The 22928-nt window shown below is 30.3% G+C and overlaps 4 protein-coding genes across 4 annotated transcripts; 2 read left to right on the top strand and 2 right to left on the bottom strand.

Moving 5' to 3' along the window:
- Positions 1-234: 234 nt before the first annotated feature.
- Positions 235-2282, bottom strand: LOC105625708 (protein translation factor SUI1 homolog; the record flags this gene model as incomplete). The annotated part of the gene is made up of 3 exons (XM_012207032.1): positions 235-381; positions 1423-1580; positions 1964-2282. Coding segments are annotated over 3 exons (624 nt in total), but the record flags the coding sequence as incomplete, so codon positions are not given.
- Positions 2283-4180: 1898 nt separating this feature from the next.
- Positions 4181-8555, top strand: LOC105624666 (zinc finger protein 836-like). The gene is made up of 3 exons (XM_012206026.1): positions 4181-4318; positions 6055-6198; positions 6693-8555. Exons 1-3 carry the CDS (start codon positions 4181-4183, stop codon positions 8553-8555), a joined length of 2145 nt encoding a protein of 714 aa, XP_012061416.1.
- A 3660-nt stretch (positions 8556-12215) lies between these two features.
- On the bottom strand, positions 12216-15366 carry LOC105624655 (pre-mRNA-processing factor 19). Its single transcript, XM_012206015.1, has 8 exons — positions 15348-15366; positions 14623-14772; positions 14283-14557; positions 13877-14071; positions 13475-13630; positions 13173-13403; positions 12738-13078; positions 12216-12360 (listed from the first exon to the last, which is right to left on the bottom strand). Exons 1-8 carry the CDS (start codon positions 15364-15366, stop codon positions 12216-12218), a joined length of 1512 nt encoding a protein of 503 aa, XP_012061405.1.
- A 1088-nt stretch (positions 15367-16454) lies between these two features.
- On the top strand, positions 16455-20522 carry LOC105624644 (centromere protein J). Its single transcript, XM_012206004.1, has 3 exons — positions 16455-19978; positions 20109-20250; positions 20391-20522. Exons 1-3 carry the CDS (start codon positions 16455-16457, stop codon positions 20520-20522), a joined length of 3798 nt encoding a protein of 1265 aa, XP_012061394.1.
- The last annotated feature ends 2406 nt before the right edge of the window (positions 20523-22928 follow it).

Here is a 22928-nt window from a genome sequence, read left to right as displayed (position 1 = left end):
TAGTATAGTATATACTATACTATATATATACTATATATATATATATATATATATATATATATATATATATATTTATAATGTTGACGTGAAGTATAATCGGGATATCCCACGAGAAGTTTAGTGAATGATATACAGATTCAATTTGAGATGATCATGTAGAGCTGACGAGGGAGCTGTCTGCTGTTGTTGTGGGTTGTGGCATGGATGGTAATTGTTGCTGTTGTTGTTAATTGATTAAAAACCATGGACTTTGAGCTGGTCAGGTTTTGCCAGACCCGACTTTGTCAGCCACTGGCATATATTCTCTCGTTGGTCCCCCTGCAGCTGCAGCACCTCCCCGTACTCCGGGTGCTCTATTACTGTCCCATTGCAGGCAAACTCCTGTGAAAATAAAAATGCAATGATAAATCAAGCAGGCATTCTTCGGAGCGACTTTATCTAGACAATTCAATTCCACAGAATGTTGGGTTCTTTTATCTCTCCCAAAGGAATGTATTCAAAACTTTGCAGATACCGTTATCAAAATGAGATACGGATAGTCACAGCTTTTCCATTACAGTTCTAATGATTTACAAGAAATAGCAATTGTAAATATTAAAGTGTAACATACATTTTTTTAAATAATTATATTTAAAAAATTAATATTAATAAGTTGACATGACAAAGAATACATTTCATGCTTTAGCATTCATAGCATTCATAAGCATCATATATTCTTGTTTAATATTTGACAACAAGAATGAAATAATGCTTATACATAGTATAAAGTAAATGCATCCAAAATATTATTGTAAATGCACATGACTATTTTTAATAAGATACACAAACTTTATTTAAAAAACACCATGTCTCTTTCCATTGACTATTTTAATTTTGCTACAATTTATAAAAATTCGATTTCAGTTGACACAATGACAAGTTGGAGCAATTATGTTCTGGAATTATCTGTTGTGTAAAAATATAATCTTTAATGTATAAAAGATATTTTTTTCTTATTATTTTACTCAACAATAAATAGCGTTGAATTAAGAATACTAGATATTTTTAATATTAAATATATATGATTAATTTAACAATGAATACACAAAGCGACTACAAAAAAGAGCCAAATCATTGATGATAATCAATATTCTCAAACTGAAACAAAGACTCTTCTCTATATGTCAAACCACTTGTAGATGCACTCGCATGCCATACATTCCTAGAAGAACTTGCAAAATTACATCTGTCCAGCCTGTATCATCATGATTGTTTGCATCAGACTTATTTTTAGAGTTCTGCCTAATCGGCCGATGGTGGGGGAACAGCGAAGAGGGACAGAGGGAAGCAGAAATGACGGCGATGAAGGCAAGAGAAAGGATCGGAGAAGGGGATCTTCCCCTCAATGTTAGGAGGGGGAAGCATGGCACACTGAACACTCACCTTTTTACATGCTCTCACGATTTTCTTCAAGTCATATTCCGAGGAAAGTCCTTGCACCGTTGTTAAGGTTTTGCGACCATTCCGCTGCTGGATCCTTATATGAACGAGGCCGTCCTGGACGTCATCGTCTGAACCCTTGATTGCATCTGCAAAGGGGTCTGCGAACACAGAGACAGAAGGGAGACAGATGAATAAGTGAATGAATGAGTGAGTGAGAGAGAGAGATATCAGATCGCGCGACGTGTGGGACGATCCCAGCGCGGGATAAACGGGATTGCGCAGGATGATGCAAAGCAAAGAGGGTCGAGAGCGCGCGCGAGTGGCGAGAGCTACCCCGTCGCCATTTTGCTCGATTCAAGGGGGTACCCAAAAGCGATGGTGTCGCGTTTTATTGCCTTCGTTCGCAAAGGACAACGTATACGAGGAGGGAGATGACGGCGAAAAAAAAAGAATAGGAAGATATATACACGGGACAGAGATGAGGAGAGAAGAGAGGAAGAGGGTGCGACAATGCGCGTTTTTTTCAGCGCGTTTCACTCACCGAATGTGTTGAGATTCTGGATGGACATACGACAAACAAAAGAGATCCCTCGGATGATATAGAACTGCGGAGCGCAGATGACAGTCGTAGGAGCAAGAACGTGGAGAGAGGTTGCTAAGATCAGCACTTGAACGTCGCGTGAACACCACCGAAGCACAAACGGACTCGATGAAAGCCAAGCGCGATGGCCGTGTACGCAGCCGGAAGTAAAAGTTGCATTTGTCACGGCGCGATGGGTGGGGTTGCGCGTGGTCAGCGTGTTCCTAAAACGAGCCGTGGGATTGGCCGCAAAAGCGCGCGATTCGCCGGCGTTATGGTGACGTCATAGCCAGCGGGAGAGAGCGATTGGCGCGCTGGCGCTGTGTCGAAAAATGTGATTGGTGAGCGAGTAATGACCTAGTTTACATTGTGCAATTGGACGCGTTCAAACCGGACAAATTTATTCGCCAAGCGAACAAGCGATTAATTGCGATTGGTTGGATAAGTTCACGTATCGACTTTCTATTAATTTCAGAAGCGAGAACCAATAACCTAAAAAAAAGAATCTATAAGTAACAATCAATCATATTCATTTGCTCGGCAGATAGGCTAGATGCTTTATTAATTAATTATTTTTTAATTAATCGCTTTTTTTAATTCCATCATTTTGATGCATATTTAGTTTTATTATAATATTACTTAGGCCGTAATCACACTGCAGGTCGATTAGAAAATATCCAAACAAACTTGCATAGCCGCATACGCGTATACATAAAAAAAAATTATCCAATTGCATTTCTTTTATAGAGATTACGCTCGTAAAATGTGATTGGATAATTTTCTTTATGCATACGTTTAAGGGAGGAGCACAAACTCTTGCATAACACATAACACGTAATACATAAGACAATGTATCAATCGAAGTCCTTCATTTCCTTTTTTCCATGAAATAAAGCTCTCTCTAATTGGTTGATTTTCTTATGCTTCATATTTTATTATTTCTTATGCTTCATATTGCGCAAAAATCTGTGCTCCCCGCTTTATGGCCATAGCACAGACTCTTGCATAAAGCATAATGCATAGTGCATAAGAGAATCAATCGAAATTCTTCTTTTTTATAGACTAGGAGGAAAAAAAAGAATGGCAGCAAAATTTTTGCAACTGTTGGAAGTTTTCTTCGCTGATTGAGTTATATTTTTAGATAAAAAAAAATGGTCCAATCTCAGTAGAGAATCATAAAACGGTTGCAAAATTGTTGCATTCTGCTGAACGCAGCCATTCTAATTAGTTGATTCGTTTGTGTACTATGCATTAAGCATTATGCAAAAGTTTGTGCTGCAATTTTTACGGTTGCTAGAGTCTTATAAGAGAAGCGCAACCAATTTTAGTATCGCAAAAGTATTAAAAAGTATTAAAAGAAGTAAACTAAAAATAGCATCGTCAACTTGTGTCGACTTGTGTCATCAAATGGAGAGCACTCAAAATCCATCAATCATCCATTAAGCAGTTATTTTTAGTACACAGAAATAATTCATCAATTGACTACTAAACACGTAATAGCAATGACCAATCAAAAGCACACTTCCCTTATAAATTAGAACTTTATACCCATATTCATAGTCATACTTTGTACTTAAGGCTTTCTTAAATTTATCTTTAGATGCTCAGCAGCCAATGAAATAATTCGTAGAGTATCTAAATGTATCTAAAAGATAAATTTAAGGAAGCCTTAAATATAAGGCCTGACTATAAATACGAGTATAAGAATATAAAGCTCACTTTTTGCAATTTTCACTCTCATTTCGAGATACACAATCGACTCCCCAGAAACCAATAGTCATGCAGTGAGGGCGCCACAAATGGCAGTATCGAAAATGTCTGGCTAGTATTTAAAAGTTTGTGGACGTGACTGAAGTCTGGCTCAAATGTGATTACTCTCCGAGAATCCACAAGAATCTCTTGTGTTGAATTGTCATAGCAAGTAGTAACGCCAGTGTAGTTGTCTCCATTTTCGCCCCTTCTTCGTAGTATTCGGTTCACATTCTGGCGTCACGAACGATAAGGATATTTATTTTGTTGCGTTCTTTTAAAAACAAAAAAACAAGCAAATTCGTAAAAGTAAGGAGAGAGGAAGAAGCGTTGCTTATGCGATACGAAACGACAAGCGTGGATTTCGATCGATTCCCACCTTGCGATAGTAAAACGTGTATGTAAGCAAGCACTGACGAATACATAAGAATGGATGTGGTGGAAGAGGGGGAGGCGAAAATGTGCAGGCTTTGCGGCCAGTACGAGAAAATCTACATCGATGTTTTCGGCGAGGAAGGTATCAAACGTTACCTTGGTTTTAAGATTCACAGAAAAATTAATATCTTGGTGAGTTATATATTTTTTAATCTTGATAAGTATTCTTTTTTCTAACCTGAGTATGAGTTGGAAAAAAATGATACAAAGAAAATGTTTTTTCTTTTTTACTATATATATATATTATATACATAATGTTTTTCAAAATAACGTGTATATTTGTATGCAGCATATCTTATTTCTTTGTGTAATTTACATATTGCTTTATGCTTTATGTTTATCATTGCAAGGAACATTTTTCTCAAAATCAGGAATATCGAAACTTTTGAAATACAAATCTTATTCTAATAAATCCTAACTATAATTAGTTGTTATTTGCAATGCTTATAGGTTTCAATGTTTTTCAAAATACTAGAAGATAATTACAATTTTTTAAATAATTAATTTAATTGAATACTCAACAGTTTTTTGACATTTAGTATAATTAAAAAATAAAGCACTAAGATTTGTATGACTGATGTTGAAATGTCTTGTTTCTTTTATTTATTCATCTTCACTTCTTTCTTTATTAAAAAATTAAACAATTTTAATCAATAATATATTGCAATAATCTGTAATTAATGAGAATTTTAAAGTCTAATCTACATTGTGATCCTTTGCTTCCTTTTTCTTGTCCTTCATGCCTTTTTTTTCTTTTTCACTGTTTTATTTATAATTGCATTTCTTTTCACATATTTCTTCTCTCTTCTGAAGTTCGTCAATTTTTATCTCAGGCAATAGAAAAAATGAAAAAAACTAGGTAACAAGAAAACAAGAAACATCGCGTTGAATACAACGCTGACAATTTAGGTTAGATTACATTAAAGAGGTTAATTTATTCTTATACTTTTACAGTAGACATGCAAAAACAATAAGCACAATAATTTTTACAATAATAGTGACAACAAAAATGCCGTATTAGTATAAGAACAGACCTTGATTATCAGTCTGTGTCTTAATATTTTTATGTGAAATAATGTTTTTCTTTAGTAATCATAAGAGACAAATTGTAATGATGACGTTTGTTATTTCCAGGACAAATGTATTACAAGTAAGAAAACAAAATGAGTACATTGTTGATTAGACTTAAAACATCTAAGTTTTAAGAAAAAGTACAAAGATATTTGCCAAAATATTGATAGTTAATAATATTCTTTTTTAGCATATCATTCAGAATAGTAAAAGATTTTTTTTTTACTTATTCTAATATTATAACTATAATAGTAGATATTTTACGTAAATTATTTTTGAACATTCTTGCAGAATTTTTTATTAAATTATTACTGTTTGAAAAATAATAAATATACAAAAAATATTTGTATTAATTTTCAAATATACAAGTATATATAATTGCAAGATTATTGTATGTTTGTGCAAATAATTTTTTGTGAAAAGAAAATAGTGAACTTTTTTTAAAAATTGTGAATAATAAACGTTGTAATTATGAAAATTATCAATTTAACTTTGTTCACAATTCCAAGCTTATTGTTGTCATCGAATATTATTAAATTTAGTGAGGATTAAAATTTAATGATATGTTATAAACTGTTATCTATAGAGCAGAGCAGTTATATTTATGTTAAATATTTTATATAGAAAGAAAAAGTGACAAGAATTAGTATAGAAATTATATGTAGCTTAAGATTTTATTTTTATTTTTTTCAAATATGTATATCATAATTATAATTTTCAGAGTAATTACATTTTAAATATTACTTTTTAAAATTTGATTATTAATTTGTTATGTTACTTCCGTTTATGAATCACAGATAGATGAAAAGGATCCTCTTCCCAAAGCGATCTGTGTTCAATGTCTGGGTAAACTTGAATTTGTTTGTGATTTTCAAGAAGAATGTCTGCGCACCCAACAGGTGTTACGTGATCAGTACAATCTTCCACCATTAACAGAGTCTGTAAGTCTCTATTTTGTTTATATTTTATTTACGCTCTATCACTCTTTTATCATAATTAATTTTTCTATGTTGTATTAGTTTCATAATATATTAGTATAAATTCAAATTCTATGAAATAATAAAATACATATAAATAATAAAATAAATAAATAATAAAAATATAATTAAACCTAAACTTTAATTAAACAATTTATAAGCGATCTTTCACGAAATATTTTTCTTTTTTTTCACTTATTAATAAAATGTATAATTTTAATACAGTATTATCAAACATTTTTTTTGCATTAAAATTATTATGTATCTTTTATTCATTATTGAAAAATTATTATAAATGAATAATAAATCAATATAAAATATTTGTGTAAATCATAATATTATTAAAATTTGAACAAAAAAGGCTTAATTTCTCAAATGATTTTAAATTTATGTATGTTATCAAAATAGAGGCTTATTCCACTACTTACTTCTATATTTCTAATTCGATTTCTCTCCAGACAGAGGTAAAAAATGAAGAATCAGCATTGCTGGTGGGTACGTCATCATCAGATAATAACAACAGTATTGAAAAAGATCTTAATTCTACTAGAAATAATCGAACCGAAGACATAGTCAAAGATTCAGTGGAACAGCAGAAAAAAAGAAATACCACGAAGATTTTAAGGAGCCTTCGTAGTCAACAACAGCAACAACAAGTTTCCAAGTGCAATGATGAAAATGCAGGAAAAAGTGTACAGATTCAAGGTACAGAATCATCACCGTCTCGTTGGCTTAGAAGCAGGCAAAGCGCAGATTCATCTGTGGTGGACAACGAAAAAATTCCGATTGCAAATAGATTAAGGAGTCACAACAATGTGGAAACCAATAATCGTTCTGTGAATAATAATAATAATAATAATAATAATAATAATAATAATAATAATAATAGCAATAATGAGAATACAGAAAAACAATGTCCGAAGCAGCAGCAACAACAGGATTCATCGGTGACGATTCAGTTACCGACTACAGCTTTGAATAAATTATTGACGATTGTTTCTAGCTCTCCCGATATCGACGTTTCTGTAAAAGAGACAAGAAATCGGAATAACGATGCCGAAGATATTAGCTTTACTGTGGAACTGTGTAAGAAACAAAATGATGAGGTATCGACGGTGCGAGCACGGGTTTTTCCTGATCAGGGCTATTGTCTAGTCGATACAGCAATCGTACCTTTGTTGCAAAGCGAAAACAGAACAGAAGTGAACAGTATTGTCAATAGCATTCTTAGCAATACGTCGTCGAAAAACAATAGTCCTGTGGCAAAGTTAAAAGATTTAGCGGAGTTGGAACAGCAACTGGAAGCGACACAAAATCCAGAAGAGCTCTTTAAAATTGATGGCGAGGAGATTAAGGTAGATGATAACGTGGAGCACGTGGTAAATGGAACACAGAATGGTTATGCATGCAAACTCTGTCGAAAATTCTATGAACGCCGAGATAAGTGTACAGTTCATGTGAAAACACATCTCGGTATCAAGCAATATACGTGCGTCGTCTGCAACGCCAAGTTTGTTTGTAAATCTGATGTAATGAAGCACATTCGATGCTCCCATACTAATCCCAGACCCATACAATGTCCCAAATGTCCTAAACGATTCAAATCCAAATTTTATCTAGCTGAACATGACAATGTTCATAAGGGTATACGACCGTACAGTTGTACAGACTGTGAACAGAGTTATCACCACAAGGTTTCATTACAGATCCATATGAAGTCGCATTTACCACCGCAAAATCTAGCCTGCGAATATTGTGGCAAAGTCTTCCCGTTTCGCACGCGATTACTCGGCCATATCGCAAGTGTTCATATGAAAAAACGACGTAATTTTCGTTGTCGCTTTTGTTATAATCTTTATTCGAGTCTATCGGTGCTAAACGAACATATCAAAACTCGCCATGCGACCACATATACATGTGAGACATGTGGCAAGACTTTTAAAGTCGCTTCCAAGTATAAAGCGCACGTACTGCAGCACTCCAATCCTAAGCCGTTTGTGTGCAATGTTTGCAATAATCGTTATGCTTCTAAAGCGTTTCTTAATGAGCATTTGTTAAAGCATGAGGGTTTACGTAAACACATATGTCAAGAATGCGGCGCGAGTTTTGCACAAGCGAGTCATTTGGCTGCTCATCGTCATGTACATGGAGAAAAGACGCACGCGTGCCCGGAATGCGGTAAAAAATTCAATCGTCGTGACAACATGAAAGTGCATCGTAAACGGCATTTCGATGAGAAAAAAACTAGCATAGCTAACAAGCAGAAAGTTACATCCAATAATAACGTAAGTGCTCTTACTACGACTGTTAATGAGAAGTAATAACGAAATTCATAATAAATAATCATTGGAGAGGAGAAAAGACTATAGAGATCTGTACAAATCTCTTAATAGACTGGACCAGAGTTCGCGATGAATTGAAGATATTGAAATTGAATACTTAATAAGAGTATTTCGAAGTTGCTCAAAGATGATAGTCTTTTGCTTATACACAATTGGTGCTTCGATGAATTCCCAATGTCATTCCTAATGCTCTTATCTTTAGTACAGCTGAACTCTATCTCTCTCACCTATTCTTAACTCGTCGGGACCAAATCTCTCTATTCTTAAGCCAATATTCATAGTTTTATTTCAAGATCATTTAAATTTTAAATAATATCTTAAGATGTTAACACAGTTTGTGATTGATTTATGATATCTCAAGTTCAACAATACACTTAAGATGGTCTTAAATAGATTATAAGAGAATTGACTATGAATACTGACTTTAATCTTTTCCTTCGACCCCATTCTTATTTTAATAATACATACAGAATGAAAATATTGATCACGCCAGAGACAAGTAATGACAAATGATACTTTTATCATCTATTTTCTTGTTCTACGTATAATTATATAATTATATAGAGTGTCTTCGAATGTTTTATTTTTTTTCACCTTTAGCTAAGGCTATAAAAGCATAAATATGAAGAGTTGAAAAAGTTCATTAATAGCTGAAAAAAACACTTTTTTGTACATTTGAAACTGATTATCTCAAAACCTATGGAACGTATTAAAATCATTTTAATATCATTTGAAAAATAATTGAATTCTCTATAATTTTCGTACAATTTTACTTTTTATTATAAATTGTATTCTCTCTGATATTTGTAAAAATGGACACTGATTTTTTAAGGAAGTATTTTTCATGTTTATAGAAAACTTTTTATTCAGAATTTAATTTCCTATAAAATCTCAAAGTATCACCAAAACATTCGAAGACATCTTGTATATCTAGTATATAATATGTAAATTAGTGAATAAATAAGGAAAACATGTTAAAGATAAAGATTCGGACCTCTTCAAGGAGTTTTTTCAAATTAAAATATACAAAGTATTTTAGTGGAATACCACGCAATTTCAAGTGATAAATATTACATCTTATGACAAAATTTCTTTTACTTGAAGAATTGTGTTTCTGAATATTTATTTGCCACATTGTGCTAAAATTGTAAAATTAATTAAAAACTAAAAAGTACATATATGTGACATATATGTAAAGTACATATATGTGACAACGTGCCTTAAGAAATCAAGAATACAGAGGTGTTAAGAGAATAGAGTGATTATTACAATAATAAATTTTTTCTCTAAACAAATTTTAGTATTATTTTTGACAGAGGTTACATTAATTTTCTGTTCATGAATTATCTTCGGAATTATAGCAATATTTTGTCTTTTTTTTATATTTGAATAATTGAAATTATCAAGTTTAAGAACATTACAACCTTAATCTTTTCATTCGATCGTTTATATACAGTGAGTATTAATCTGTCATATACTGAAACGTGATGTATCTTAGCCTGTAATAATGCGCGCCTTTTTTAAATTTTTCAAGAGTTCAATAAGTTTCCGGGAGATGTTTATCATATTTTGTAATATAGACAATACGTTCAGCGAATTATGCCAAAAGTATGATTTCTCGAATAATTGCATAGTTTTATTATAAATTTTATAATTCAATATGTGTGTGCGTGCGTGTTAGTATGCATGTATGCGTGACATTAGAAATAGGGCTTCCAAAATCAATATTCTATAATCTATAACAAGAGTAATGATATTTTCTATACATCTTTACACGTATCTTATTCATAGTTGTAACAGTTGCAACGACGTTCAATCTCTTTTGGAGTACGTTTTACAGTAATTGTTATTACACCGTGCGATAGCATTTTTTATACATGAAAAAAAATCGATATGTGCGTGAAAATAAAGATTAAAGCGAAATCAAGTTATTTGTGTTTTTTATACACATTCAAGGCTTAAAGATCATTTTGACCGTAGTATAATTTTGCGATTATCTAAAAATCATATATTTTTGTAAAATTTTGTGTAAAATTTATGAATTCGAAAATGAAAGCGATTAAAATAAATAGCAAATATAATAGCATTTTATTTTTCACCATTTTGTTCTTCTCCAATTGCTATAATTTTGTTATTTTCGTATTTAGTGACAAATTATAGAAATACATGGTTTTCAGACAATTGTAAAAATTCATCTTGTACTACAGTCGAAATGATCTTCAACTTCAAATATAATAAAAAATAACTTGATTTTTCACGACGATTTTTCGTGTTAAATATAAAAAAAAAGAATTGTTTGTGTTACACGGTTACGTAATTATATTAAAACTAGAAAAATTGTTAGATATTTAAAGTATTATGTAATTTATAAAATGTGTGAATGTATTTTATTTGTATACCGATACAAAACTATACGAAAAAGATAGCAAGCAAGTGCCTTGATTCAAGTCTTCGATGTCATGAGATAATCTACAAAGACAAAATGGTTACGATTGATAGTAGACTATGTGTGTGTGTGTGTGTGCGCGCGCGCGCGCGCGCGCGCGCGTGTGTGTGTGTGTATACATATATAAGTATTATGACTGTTTTTAAGTAGAGTTAATGGCAGTAGTAAAAACAGAATTTTAAGTTACAAGCTGTCAAAAATGATTTTCACTGTTAAGATTATGAACTATATAATTAGAATACTCATAAGATATCATGTGAATTGGTATTTATAATAATTGCCTACATAAAAAATTTTCCTATAGTTTTACGAAATAATCAGCAGTATGAGCTATTTTGTACGTATATATACATAATTAAAAGATAACATATGTATAATCAGAAGCTAATACTCTTTTCTTTGTTCATTAAAGACGTACATGTGTTTATTACACGTAACAGATAAGTGATTTTATACACTCGTACGTGCGCGCATATTTGTATATTTATATAGAATTTTTATGATAAAAATGTTGTTTAATGGGATTCCACCACGTTGCCTTAATAAAGGTTTAATACTTTTGGGACATTTGTGGTTTCGTTTAATTTATTCAACATTCAAATTTCTTAAAGTTACATATTGATATTTTTTAAATGTAATTTTGTTTAATATTTACTGTTAATAACAGTGGATAGACTAATAACTTACTAGATCTTTTTTACATTTATAGAATTTTACTTAAAAGAAATATATAGAAAATAACGCTTTAGATGTTATATAAAATATTTATTTTCTATAAGATGCACGTATGTGGTTTAATGATTAAAAATCAAAGTTTATACAATTGTCATTTATTTGCACATAAAGATGATATATTTTTTGTAAAAATTTATAGTTTAGCAACGTTTAAAATTTTTATAGTTTAGCTGAAAAATTCTCATTTTACAATTCACATTTGAAAAAAAAAAGCGTAACAAATTCCTAATTTACATAAGATTCTTTTAAGATTACGTTGTCCAAAATGCAAAGATTAAATAGACCTTACAGTATTATGAACTTACTATCAGTATTCATTATTTATTACTTATTCTAATCTTTTTATTTAATAACATAAGAAACATTTTAAAAAAGTTAAGTCAATATTTATCGAATCGATTAGACATTTACAAAGTAATCTTCTAATCCAATTAAAAATAATAGTCATATTTCTATATTTATGATAATCCGTACAGTTTTAATGTTCTATCCATACTAGTAGACGCAATATATTGTGCATGCTTTCCGAAACGGACGCCAGTGGCAGCGGCTGTGTGATCATTTAGGACTTTCAATTCCTGCCATTGCTTACAGAGATATACCCTAAAACAATACAATTACATATATAATATAATCTTATATTATACAATGTTAACACATCTCATAGCAAATTTAAATTATTAAAACAATAATAAATTAAAATATTATTAAAATATGTGATACTGTAATTGAGAAAGTAAGATTTTTAAAGATATTTTGTTTAATATAAGACTTTTATTAATAGGAATTTACTTAGTAATTTAATTAGTATATGATTAATTCTTTATATTAGTTATTAGTATCAACACTTTCGAATAATTAATAACTATCAAGGACTAATAAATTCGATAAGATATAAGATAATTTCGATTTCGTCCTTTCATTCTTTATTTGATTTATTCATATAGCGATCTAGTTTAATTTATTGCTCAACATTTTACCTGACATCCGTTCCTGCCACAGCCAAATAAGTTCCACTTTGATCAAAGCAAATATCCTTTACTTCATAAGATTCCTCCAACTGTAATGTTTTGAAGTTCTTCAATTTACGCAAATCCCAAAGCTTGACGCACGAATCTTCCGCAGCTGTTGCCAAATAATATCCATTTTCGGAAAAACTAATCGCCGTGATTGGACCAGTGTGTCCCGGAAAGTTTGCTACATTAGATTGTTCTTTTAAATCCCAGATTTTCACTTGAGAATCCGCAGTGCCAGTGCCGAAAATCAAACCATCAGGATGGAATTGTGCAGTTGTCAATGGTTGTCCTGCTTGTCCTGCAATCTTTAAACAATCAAACATAATATGTGTAGGACTTTTTTTTATCATACCATAACCTTTCTAATTAAATATAATGGTGTGTTAATTAAAAACATACTTTAGTTAATAATCTGCCGGTACGTATATCTGAAAAGGCCCAATGTTGATCTAGAGAGGAACTCAGTAGATAATCGCCAGTTGGATGTAGAGACAATCCAGTCACAGGTGCATCGTGAGCTTTCAATAATAATGTTGTTTGACTGGTAGCAACGTTCCACACACGAATTGTAGTATCGGGTGACGCGGTCATCACTACATCCTCCTCTGGATGATAAATAACTCGTGTAACCTAAGAAGATAATTCAAAAAATTAGTATGTTTAAGGAAGTAATAAAACAACAATTTAAATTGATTGCGCACTTTTTTTGTGTGTCCTTTGAGGATTGCCACTACTTGCTCAGTATCCTTGTTAAAAACAGTAGCATTCTTATCAGCACCACCTGTTAAAATCTTGCTAGTATCTGCATTGTGAATATCAAGTGCCAAAATTCCAGGCACACTGGCAGAGTGAAGTCCCTAAAATTAACATAATTATTTTTAACATTAATAATAATAATTAATTCATGTTTTTTTATTTCTTAAAAATTTTTAGAATTAGATAATAATTGTTATTGTATATTATACCATTAGATTTCTTTAATGCAGTTCTGACTTTATTTAAACCTATATATTTATAACATTATATATTTATAAAAATCCTTAATAGTGATATATCCTGAATAGTAAATTTTAAAAATTTTATAAAACTTAACAAAAGCTTACAGGATGTGATGCGAGAGTTTGGAATGACCGGATACTGTCCTGAGGCATAAGGTCTTCCGGTACTGATCGTCCACGCCTTTTTCGCTCTTGAGTAAGAACAGTTGCTCGCTCTTGAAGTTTCTGTATTACATCTTCAGTAATACCAGCTTGTTCCATTGGTTGCGTTGCTGTGCCACCAGCTTCTACTGCCACAGCCTAAAGAAAAAATATAACTTATTAAGAATTATAAACATATTTACAATTTATAATATACATAAAATAGAAAAATATATATATATTTGCTTTTATGCGTATATATTATATATATATATATATATATAAAACCTATATAATTTTATAAATTAAGATATTATTAAATATTTATAATTTAAAGAAATTCAAGAATAATCAAATAATGATAACATACTGGCTGTGGGATTGTAGCCTGAACAATTCCAGCTTGTGGTTTGAGAGTAGCAAGAGCCTCTCTAGCAGCAGTAACTTCCTTAGTCAATCTAGCAATCACACGGCAAGCCGCGTCATGTTGATATAAAGCATGAGATAATTCCTGTCTTGCAGTCTGGAGCTGCTGTCGTAATGTAAATGAATGCAACATAACAGCATCCCATTCATCTTGCATAATTTTTAATATTGCTGGAATAGAAGTTGCACTAGGTGGTTTGGGCTTGACAATTGGAGTTGCTATAACAGGAAAAATTATAAATTAAATAAAAATAATTATGTAAAAAATACAAGTTTAAAAATACCTTTAATATCAATAAGTTGTTCAATGGCAAGTTCTTTGCCATTAATAGGATCTACTCCATTTTCAGTTACATATTTTTCTATGAGACGTCTCTCAAATATTGAGCCAGAGACAGGAGATATTACTGGATGCTCTGGTACTTCATTAGAAACTGAAAATTATAAAAATTTATAACAATCTTTATTACATCTCGAAATTTTATTATATTAAGATTTAAATTATATATGAATTTATATATAATATAATATAATATAATTTTTTTTATAAGTATTACTAATTGAATTAATAAGTTATATACATAAACATTATAAATAAGCACTTACAATTACATAAGCTACAAGATATAATAAATGTAATTGTGCCTTCGTAAAATTTTCTTTTTATTAACAAATCATCCATCTTATTATTATATGTATATTATAGAACTAAATCATTAGAATATTCTAAGGCTGCATTCCATTGTACGTATAATGTGCATTTTATCCTTCTTTAACACTCTGCGAACAAGGATAAAACGATACTTCATGTTTCATGCGCGTTATATGTACAACGAAACTAGGTTATGTTTGCTGACTGTGCCGGTATGAAATTTCTTATTTCTTCAACAACGTAATTTTATGTTAAGTATCGTCATATAAACTTGCATGTAAATGTAGGCATCACATAAGGATAGTATCAAAATAAAAAAATAACTCATTCATGATTTATGTTCCCACAAATACTTACTCGCACAAGATAGCGCCATTTTCTCGATTAAAATATGGGTGCATTTCCACTGAGCGCGTCACGCGTCGCGTCATGAAAAAGAGAGAGAGAGAGAGAGAAATTATGATTACTTATAAGATGAGATGTTTTCATTGGTTAATTTATAAGGATGCGACTCGTGATGCGCTCAGTGAAAACGGATTGAATTAGACCGATTTATTTAGTATTTACATTTAATACATGTATACTCATATATATATATATATATATATATATATATATATATATATATATATAGTATATAGTATGCGTGAATAGTGTGTATATATATATATATATCTATATATATAATATTATATATATATATATATATAATATTATTTAATATTAGGCATATAACCTACATATAATAGAAGCAATATTAAAAATAGAAATAAATAAATAATTAGAGATATTAAATGTTGCAAATAGAGATTAAACATAACGGCTGATAAGACATTTATATATTTTATATCTTATTTGTATTCATTGTATGTAGAGCCCTGCAACAATGGAAGAAAAATGTTAGGAATAAATATTAAGATTTTAATTTATTAGAAAACATCTATTTTGATATAACTAATGTCTGATAGATTGAAATTTTAATACGTGTTCCTATTTCTAATATTTTTTTCTTTTGTGCATAGTGTCCTGTGTACGCGTTTAATCTTTATTCTTAATTTTTTTATTTTTCTGATATTTAATATTTAATCCTGTCTCTGATGTTTCTTCCATTGTGTACAGAGCCTTAGGATTTTAAATATAAAATCAAACTTTAGTAAAACTGATTTATAAATGCCACTTATAAGTTATTTTTATATTTCATTATATTTTTTCAAAGTATCTGGACATCAAATTTGTTTTCGTGATTCTCAAATGCAGTTTGTCTTATTTGAGCTTTAAATATATTTACATGTGCATCAAACTGCATATGCTTCATTTGATATTGCATTTTTCAATGCTTTAAAAAAGGCATTATATACTTTTTCAAGTAAGCTATTTTTATTTTTATTATACGCATCGAAAATTACTGGTAGAAGTTAAAAAAAAATAATTTTTCAAGTTTTAATTATTTTAGATATAAATATCATGGATGTAGAAGCATCTATAGCTGAGCGCTTGCAGAAATTAAAGCAATGGCAAATAGAACAACAAGAAAGATTATTGAAGCAACAACGAATGCAAAGGGAGATTTTAAGTCACGAACAAGATCGTATTTACAAAGTACTTGGTTTGCCAACACACCTTGATATTATTGAAAATACAGAGGACACATGTGTTATGCAGGAGAATGAGATGGATGTAAAAGAAACAATGCTTGATAATGCTTCAAAGCTTCAATACAGTATGAAAAATTCAGATAGCATTTTAAAAACAATTGATAAAAGAATATCAGCAAATGCTATTCCAGCATACAAAGATTATAATCAAGAGCAAAGTGATGATTCATCAGATTACATTTCTACAGTTGCTGATAAAAATAAAAGTTCTATGAAAGATTACAGTTCTGGTGTATTGTCACAGAAAAAAGAATTAAGTGATTCATTAATAGAAGGTATAAAACCACTCTCATTGAATGATGTTTCAAATAATTGCATCTCAATTGATGACATACCTCTTCCTTCATCGAAAAAAGATTTTCAAACAATACTAGAAGAAAAATTACGGAAAGACTCAGAAATTGTGTCAAAAGCGCACACAGATACGAAAATTAAGACAAAGAAACCATTTTTAAAGAAAGGTCAAGGACTATCAAGATTTAAAATGTCTGCAAATTTACGTCCTCCAATTGCAGTTACGAAAAGATGTAACACGCCTTTATCTTCTAATACACAATATATTGATAGAAGTAATAAGTGCAAGAGTTCTGCTGCACGTAGACATGTATCTCCAAAAATTCTGGATAGTATTTCTATTTCAAATGAAAAGCGACAATTAAGCTTGAAAACTGTTCCATTACCGAAGAAAATTTTTAATAAATCTATTATTTCTACTAACCAAGTCACATGTAACGTTACTTCTAATGGATCAAAACATTTATCAGAAACTAATATATCAGACTGTGATTCAAAAGCAGAGAGAGAATTAGAGGAGGTAAGAATATTTGAACTCTTGGAAGAAAAGGCAGAAAATTCTAGTTTTTGTTCAACCTCAAGTACAGTACTTGCATTCTTGCAGCAATCTACACCATTTAAAATAAAGAATAAATTAAGTCAAACAAGTGGGAACAGCGTTGTGGCAAGTAAAAAACAGCAAAGTGGAGAAACAAGCGATATGATCGAACCAATGATTCAACAAATTGCACACGCTGGAAATTTAAAATCAGATGTACAGTGTCAAGTTGAGCAGTTTCATAAACATTCTCATACTAACGCCATTATCAATCCCTATGGGGATATCGTAAATACTGATAATATCCCAGAAAGGACACAGAACTATTTTATACCTGCTAATCAAATGTTGCAAAGTAATGAAGCGTACACAGACCATCCAGAAAATCACGATACATCTATTACCACAGTATTGTCGAATAGTGATGAAGAGAGAGACACGAGAAATGAACGTAAATTAACATATGAAAGTGAAGTGGATGTCAGTCATCATGTTAGATTTTCAGAATATAATGAATATAGAACTATAGATTCAACCGATGTATCTGATATGGCAAGTAATTCTTCTTTAAATGATTATCTCGAACAACAGAATTGGAATGATTGTCCCATTGATACATTAGAATCATTCAATGTAAAAAAGAAATTGCCATTTAATTATGAGGAACAAATTCATACTTCCCCTCTGAACATACATATCAGCAATAAAAAAACGATTGACACTCCAAGACAATCGTCTTTGCAGCGAGACATAATAGGATATAACAAAAAAGATTCATATAATCATTTGAGGAAAACTATACATATTCTCGAAAAAGAAAATGCTTTAAATTATAATGACGAATCGTCCAACAAAGATACATGCTACGATAATGAATGTACTCCAATAATTGAAGAAATTGTTCAAACATCTGATGAAGAGCGATCTATTTTGTCGTCATTATCGTCATCATCATTATCATCGGACACTCGAGAATTACGTACACATAAAAGGAAAGAATATGTGTTGAAAAGCGAGCCGGAAAAAATAACGGAAGAGATAGCGAAAATATGTTCAAATGTGAAAGAGGTTGATTGTTATTCTGAGGAACGTGTTAATCAAATGAATACTTCCGAAACAGACCTTTTAAAACATCGTTTATTAGAACTTGAAAAAGAAATAGACATATTTCGAAAGGAAAGTTCAGCTTTATTGTTTCAACGCCGAAAATTACAACAAGAGGAGATAATTCGATGTAAACAATATGCAGAGAAGGAAAAAGATTTTGAGGAAAATAGAAGAAGAGTAGAAAATCAATTACAAGAGGAGAAAAAGAGAATAGCGCGTGAGAAGATAGCAATGGAAAATAGAATTCGTGATGCTCAGGAGAAGGCAAAGCAAAATAAAATGGAAAGACAAAAGGCGCAAAATCTGCAAGAACAATTAGAACAAATGAGAGATGAATTGAATATCAAAGAAAGCAGATGGAATGCTGCTGAATCAAGGTATAAAAGCGAGCTTCGTGTGTTACGAGTAGAAATATCAAAGTTGAAACAAGAAATCGGGAATCTACAAAATATTAAAAGAACAAACATCAGAAATCTTAGGAGGAACACAGGGCAAGTAATTACGAAAGCTATCAATCAAATTAACAAACGCGTTGTTGTTACTTCATCCAATGAGACTTCAACGAAGATGCGTCACAATTCATCGAATACTTCATCAGATACTTCCACTCCTGACAATGATGATAAAAATGAAGACAAAACTAGAAATGAATCAATTACGAAATCAATTAAAGTAAATGATGGTTTTGAACAAATAACGAATGATGTACTTACAAATAAGGAAAAGTATAAAGAAGTTGAAATTGAATCACAGCCTAAATGCAATCAAAAATTCATGGAAGAAAACATTGCGATAAAAAAGCGATATTTATATGAAAATTTACTAAAAGACGCAACATCGGATTTAATAGAAAATCAAAATACATTTCATACAAACCAGGATGTATTGAGTGATCCCCAGCCAGTAATTACACAAATACATAATCTGAATGCAAAAGGCAATGATAAATCCTGTTCTACAAACAAAAACATTAGACATACAACAGCCGATGTTGCAAATGATATAGAGTATTATACTAACAAATCTCGTGAATTAAATCAGAATTCAGCTGAAAATGACATAAAAATAGAAAAAGAAATAAGGAAAGATCGAACATTGTCACTTGAGAAGAATTTAAGTTCTACACTGCATCCTTCCGCTTCTCAGAATCAGATTGGTAAGACCAGGATGGACACTGTAGAACAAATTCAGTTTCCTGATGGACGCATAGAATATTGGTATCCAAACGGTAATGTCAAAAAGATCTTTCCCGATCAAGAAGTTACAAAAATGATCTATTACAATGGAGATGTTCGTGAAACTGATAAAAATAAGAGAATAAAATATTTTTATGCCACAACTCGAACGTGGCATACAACCACTTCCGATGGCTTAGAGATTTTAGAATTTCCCGAGTATGTTTATTTTATTATTTTATTACGTTCGCTTGCTCCAATTTGTTGTTTTGTTTTTATATCTAAATAAATCTAATTTATTATATATCTAAATAATGCGTTAATAAATAAAAATTATATTTGTATATAGTGGTCAAGTGGAAAAGCGTATGACCGATGGTACTGTCGAAGTGTTATTTCCAGATGGAACAGTAGCGCAAACTTTTGTTAACGGTGACAAGGTTTTAATTTTACCAAATGGACAAAAAGAAATTCATACAAAAGCACATAAGGTGAATGAATGTTTCAACTTTTTATTTTGTATTTTAAATACATTGTTCCCATTCGCATATTTTACTTTTTTTTATAGAAATAAAATTGTATAAACGTGCAAATTTGAATTAATATCGAGTAATTTGTTTGAATATTTCAGAGACGAGAATATCCTGATGGTACTATAAAGCTAGTTTATACGGATGGTACTCAAGAAACACGTTATTCTAGTGGAAGAAAACGGTTAAAAGATAAAGATGGTAATCTTTTGATGGATTCGTACGATGTATAAATTTTTTCCATCGAGGATTCTTTTTAATAAAATTCAGTAAAAATGAATTAAAAAAAAATAATATATATACATATATGTACATGAAATGTGAATGTTATAATTAATTACATAATTGATATATTGCAAATGAACAGGTATATTATATAATTATTTTTATTAGAATTTGAAACTTAATGCTGATTTTTTTCGTTATATAAGTGAATAAAGACTGGAAATTTTTTATACAGAGTGTTCTATTTATTATTGCGACGAAACACTATGCATTGAAATACTTTATTCTTTAGTGAAAATGTAAAGAATACACATACCAGTTTAAATGCTTCTATCATACGACAAAAAGATACAAATGAAACAGCGGCTTTAATTTGTAGACTTGCTCCATGAGCTGAAAAGTAAAAATTACTAAGAAATGATAATATAGATGCAATCAGAAGGTCTATTCTTTATTCTCTGTTTAAACTGCACACTTGCAATAAGTTAAGGCTAAACTAATAACATTTGTTTCACTTTAATTTATTGCACTGGGATGCATTCCAAAACTCGACTCTATCAACGAGCAAATTACGAGTATCTTTTATCTTTATTCAGCATTCGGTGAATATCAAGGTGAATAAAATAACTCGAATTGACAAAATCGAGATTTAGAACGTACTTTTGTGTGCATCAGTCCAGACAGTGCAAGAATAAAGATCTAAAGTTGAATTTATCTTTAAAATAATTAAATTAAAAATACAATTAAAATAGTATAGTATATCAAAATAGTATATCAAAAGGCATAGAATTATTTCGCATAAATATGAATATAATATTTAAGATTTTCGTACAGCAGCGAATGTAATATAATAAAAGAATTTAATACATATATTATATATATATATTATATTCCTGTATATTATAGTTGCACTATATTTGCAACTGTATAAAATTTTCGAATATCATATTAATATTACTCAAGTAATCGTACTCAAGTAAGATTCAATCAGAATAACCAAGTTAATTAGGAAAAGTAGTAGATTTTAATTTCGGCGTTTTTTCAGTATTTTTGTTAAAAAATTCACCTTCTTTTAATAAAATTTTTTCATCAAGAAAGTTAATTGCATTAAAAAAATCAATAAAAAAACTGTTTAATGATAAAAAAATATAATTGAAAATATATTCAAAAATATATACATAAATGTTTCATAGCCTTGTCCTTCCACAATTTTTCAAAGCAATTTTTTTTTGAAGTACAAAAAATATGTTGCGTCTAAAAAGTTAATCACTTAATGAAAGTAGTATAAATGGAACTTTATTATCTATATATGTATATTTTATAAAATATTTTTTGCATACGATAAGAGTCAAAAGACAAAAAATCGTTACTCAACAAATAATTGTATATCAAGTTATATTATTAATCAAATATAGGTTAAGCATTTTGTAGTTTACTAACATGATAAAACTTCAAGCAGTGTATTATATTAACGTACTAAACATCAGAAAATGAAACTAGTAATTTTTACTGATATTTTTTATAATAACGATTTGATAATGATGTTGCGATTTTTTATGACTGTAACGATAACTAACTAAATGCTAAATTTGCACTAAAACTGGGACTTTGAAAAATAACTTGTCATCATTATACGTTATTTACTGACAAAAGTAAATTCGTTATTTTTAACGCGTCACTTTGTTCGTTAGTAACGAATAAAAGTAATTTTCGCAAATATTATAAATTGTTATTATAACAAAATAATGACAAAAAGGAAGTAATGCGTGTTTTCATTCCCTGCTAAAAATATATTATCTAATTCATTATAATTAATCCTAGCTATACGCATGATGTTAAACTGTAGGTCCCTTATGACTGTGTGCAATCAGCATATGCATCACAGGCATATGAGAGAAGTAACCACGCTCGGTTACAGGCAATAGGATTGATCAATAGGATTGAAGAGGTCTTAGAAACCCCAATTTGCTAAATCGAAATTTTTTCATATTTTTGAACTTTTCTTTTTCTTTGAACCTATATCTCGAAACTTCTTAATTCTATCGATTTTTACATGTTATGGATTTATTTCTTAATCAATTCTGTATCGATTGAAAAAAAGACTAATTGAAATATGTCCATTTTTACGGTAACAAATATGGATGGGATCCGAAGGATTCAAATGTGTATATCAAAGATAAAAAAAAGTATGTATAGCTAGGGTTAAAAATCTAGCACGTCACTTATATAATATAATTTTACACACACACACACACACACACACACACACACACACACACACACACACACACACACACACACACACACACACACACACAACTAATAATAATAATTATATATACTACTATATACTACTACTAGTAGAGTATATATAGTATACTAACGTAACAACTAAGTTAAGAAACGTAACGTAA

The sequence above is a fragment of the Atta cephalotes genome, assembly GCF_000143395.1.
Source record: "Atta cephalotes unplaced genomic scaffold scaffold00003, whole genome shotgun sequence".
Lineage (NCBI taxonomy): Eukaryota > Metazoa > Arthropoda > Insecta > Hymenoptera > Formicidae > Atta > Atta cephalotes.
Note: the sequence above shows the minus strand (reverse complement) of the source record. Positions and strands in the feature narration are given on the sequence as shown.